Genomic DNA, 3,025 nt, shown 5'->3' with positions numbered 1-3,025 from the left:
TGCAGCAATGCTCCAAGTCTGCCCCTTCTTGAGGCGCTCTCCCCCAGCCCCTTGGGACCCTTAGAGTCTTCAACTCTTTATAGTTAGCCCAGTTATAGTCTGTGACTCTTCCTAGCAAGTTCTCTGTTCAAACTACCACACGGTTAGTGTCTCCTGAATGGACCATACAAATCTTTGCTGTGTTAGCATAGTCGTATTCCAACCTCTGTTTGTTTGCGTGTGTGTTTTGGTTGAGCTCTGTGCTCACAATTCTTTGTGGATGTAATAAACACAAGAGGAGGTGTGATTTGTTGGTGTCTTGTCCCCTCAGCACCTTGCCTGACTTCACCCAGCGTGGGAGGTGCTCACGTGGATCGGGGTGGGGGGGAGGCCTTCTCAGGGCCTGTCGGGGGACAGTGGCTCTTTCCTTGTTTCAGAAACCGTTCAGTGCGGCTACCGACCCGCCTTTCCAAACTCATCGTGGTTGCCATTCCGTGAGCTGCTTGAGGTTCAGAATGGCGAGTTCCCCTGGCAAGTGAGCGTCCAGGCTTTCCAGAAACACGTGTGTGCCGGCTCCATCATCCACCGGTGGTGGGTCCTCACGGCCGCCCACTGCTTCCCGGGAACGCTGTGAGTGTCCGGGACGGCGTCTTCATTCACACTGAGTCTCGTCCACATGCGATCCGGCCGGTCACCCTCTGGGCTGGGGGTTGAAGCCAGGACTCTGATCCAGGAAGTTCCAGTTGACTTTGGAACCAAAGTCTGCTCCTTCTCACTGTCTCCTCTTCGCCATATCAAACATCCCATAGGTAGGCAGCAGTACCAGAAAATCAGTCCAGGACATGAGGACAATACACTACCCTCACTCATCCTGCAAGCACACACCGAGCACCTACTGTGTGCTGTTCAAGTGCACAGTCCGCAGCACAGCCACGCTCCCCGCGGCTCAGACGCGCGCACCGCCTTCTCCCAGACAGAGTCACTGCGCCTCTCTGGCGGCAGCTTCCCTGGTGGATGGCTTTTTGGCTCAGGGATTCACCTGGGTCTGGGCCTGACTCTGACATAGCCGAGCTCCAGCCTGGCCTCGCTCTAGGCCCAGGCATCACCTCTGGACTCCCCGGTGTTTAGTGTCTGAGTCGACTGTGCATGAACGTGTCGGTGAGTGCATTTTTATTTTAATTCTTCAGATTAGAAAGGGCCCTGATAAATGTCACCGTGGTCATGGGAGTGAAAACACTGAGTGACATCCGCCTGGAGAGGAAACAGGTGCGGAAGATCATCGCTCACAACGATTACCGCCCGCCCCACCTGGACAGCGACCTCTGCCTGCTGCTGCTGGCCTCCCCGGTGCACTTCACCAACTTCAAGATGCCCGTCTGCCTGCCGGGGAAGGAGAGCCGCTGGGACCGGTGCTGGATGGCAGAGTGGGTACCGGCTCAGAGGTATGGTATGTGCGCTCCCCTGGGGACCCACAGAGGGCCAGCACCTGGTGGCCTGGCTGGACAGCACGGTGCTTGGGATGTGGAAAGCTCAGGTCTGAATTCTGAGCATGATCTTTGCTCATCTCCAGGGTCACAGTAACGCCTCCTACAAATAAGCTGCCTAGATTCCATGCGTGAAATGGTACAGAAAAGGTCTCCATTAAAAGCCTGGAACAGAGACAAAAATCTCCAACACTTGAAAGCCGTGATCATTTTGATAGATTCTTCTCCCTACCCCCGCCTCCTGCTGGTTTACAAAGTCCTCCTTCCCACCCGCTGTCCACACGACTCAGATAATCACCCTTGATAACGGCAAGCCAGGGATTGTCTAGAGCAGCAGAGGGTTTCCAGGAGGGAGTGGGAGGGGAGAAGGCCCAAGAGTTCTTTCAGCACCTTGGTCAGTCCTTCGTCCGGTGACGCTCTCTTCCTCGTTTCTCCATTTGGCTCGGCAAGGCTGGGGCGCCGTGGGTGTGGGGGTGTTGGGCTTTTCCTTTAGAACAGCACAGGGCCAGAACATGCCAAGAGGACCCTCCTGCCGGGAGACACGCAGGCAGATGGACTCTGCCAACGCTGGGAGGAGAGTGGTGGGGCCTCGGCCCACGCAGGGCAGCCTGGGCGCTGGAGCTGCTGGCCCTCCAGGACGCCACTCCTGTGTGTGACCTGGTCACTGCCCGCGGTCACCGCCACGCCCATTCTCAGACAGCCTTCCTCCCGTTGCCAGGCCAACACGACAACCTCAACATGAACCTGAAGAAGCTGAGGGTGGTTCAGATTAACAGGAGAGAATGCGCCAAGAGGGTGACCCAGCTCCCCAGGAACTCGCTCTGTGCTTGGCAGGAACTCCACACCAAAGGCACCTGCCAGGTACTCGGCCCGGCCAGGCCCTCCCTCCCCACACCCCAGCTGCTAGGGGCCCAGACCGAGAGGGCAGAGGGAGCCCCGTCTCCCACCCCACTGGCCCCGCCCCACATTCTCTAATGGAGTCCCTACTGACTGCTTTCTCCTCTTTTCATTTCCAGGGAGACAGCGGGGCACCCATGGTGTGTGCCAAATGGGGGACCCAGAGGCTCTACCAAGTGGGTGTCTTCAGCTGGGGCCTGGACTCCGGCTCCAGGGGGAGACCCGGTCTGTTTGTATCTGTGGCTCAATTTATTCCATGGATCCAGAAAGAGACCGAGAAGGAGGGGAGAGCCCTCCCCCTCTCAGGAGCCCCAAGAAGCTCCCTGACCCCTGCTCCACAGTGCTCCGGGTTGCTAGCCCTGGGGTCTCAAGTTCTGCTTGTGTCCATGTTTACCAGCGATAAATTATACGGCTAAGACTCGGACCCATCCGTTTTCCTTCTCTCCTCCTACCCATTCTCGAATGCAGCACCCCCCCCACAAGCATCTGGGGAGCAGTGGGGGTTGGGGAGCAGCGGGGGTGGGCCCTACCCCAGGGCCTGGGAGGTAGACACAGGATTTGATTCTCCAGATCTCAGTGTGATGGGTGTCCAAGCAGCACCTGCGTTTTTTCCCTCCTGAGATGCACAGTCCTCCCTAGCCACGGGCCAGCGGTGCTCTCTCCGC

General features: G+C 57.8%; 1 protein-coding gene across 1 annotated transcript; it reads left to right on the top strand.

The window, feature by feature from the left end:
• The first annotated feature begins 1,188 nt into the window (after positions 1-1,188).
• On the top strand, positions 1,189-2,776 carry LOC122125270 (serine protease 55-like). The gene is made up of 3 exons (XM_042699870.1): positions 1,189-1,426; positions 2,182-2,324; positions 2,480-2,776. The coding sequence occupies exons 1-3, from the start codon at positions 1,201-1,203 to the stop codon at positions 2,774-2,776; spliced, it is 666 nt and encodes a 221-aa protein (XP_042555804.1). The 5' UTR covers positions 1,189-1,200.
• The last annotated feature ends 249 nt before the right edge of the window (positions 2,777-3,025 follow it).

The sequence above is a fragment of the Dipodomys spectabilis genome, unplaced genomic scaffold (genome assembly GCF_019054845.1).
Source record: "Dipodomys spectabilis isolate Male_0828 unplaced genomic scaffold, ASM1905484v1 ptg000263l, whole genome shotgun sequence".
NCBI classification, from domain to species: domain Eukaryota; kingdom Metazoa; phylum Chordata; class Mammalia; order Rodentia; family Heteromyidae; genus Dipodomys; species Dipodomys spectabilis.
The sequence above is the reverse complement of the archived record's forward strand: the minus strand, read 5'-3'. Positions and strand labels throughout refer to the sequence as shown.

Coding starts and splice junctions, on each gene's coding strand:
- LOC122125270 (XM_042699870.1), top strand. CDS start 1,201: ATGGGAGTGAAAACACTGAGTGACATCCGCCTGGAGAGGAAACAGGTG. Junction 1,427..2,181: donor GGTACCGGCTCAGAGGTATG/GTATGTGCGCTC, acceptor TCCCGTTGCCAG/GCCAACACGACAACCTCAAC. Junction 2,325..2,479: donor ACACCAAAGGCACCTGCCAG/GTACTCGGCCCG, acceptor TTTCATTTCCAG/GGAGACAGCGGGGCACCCAT.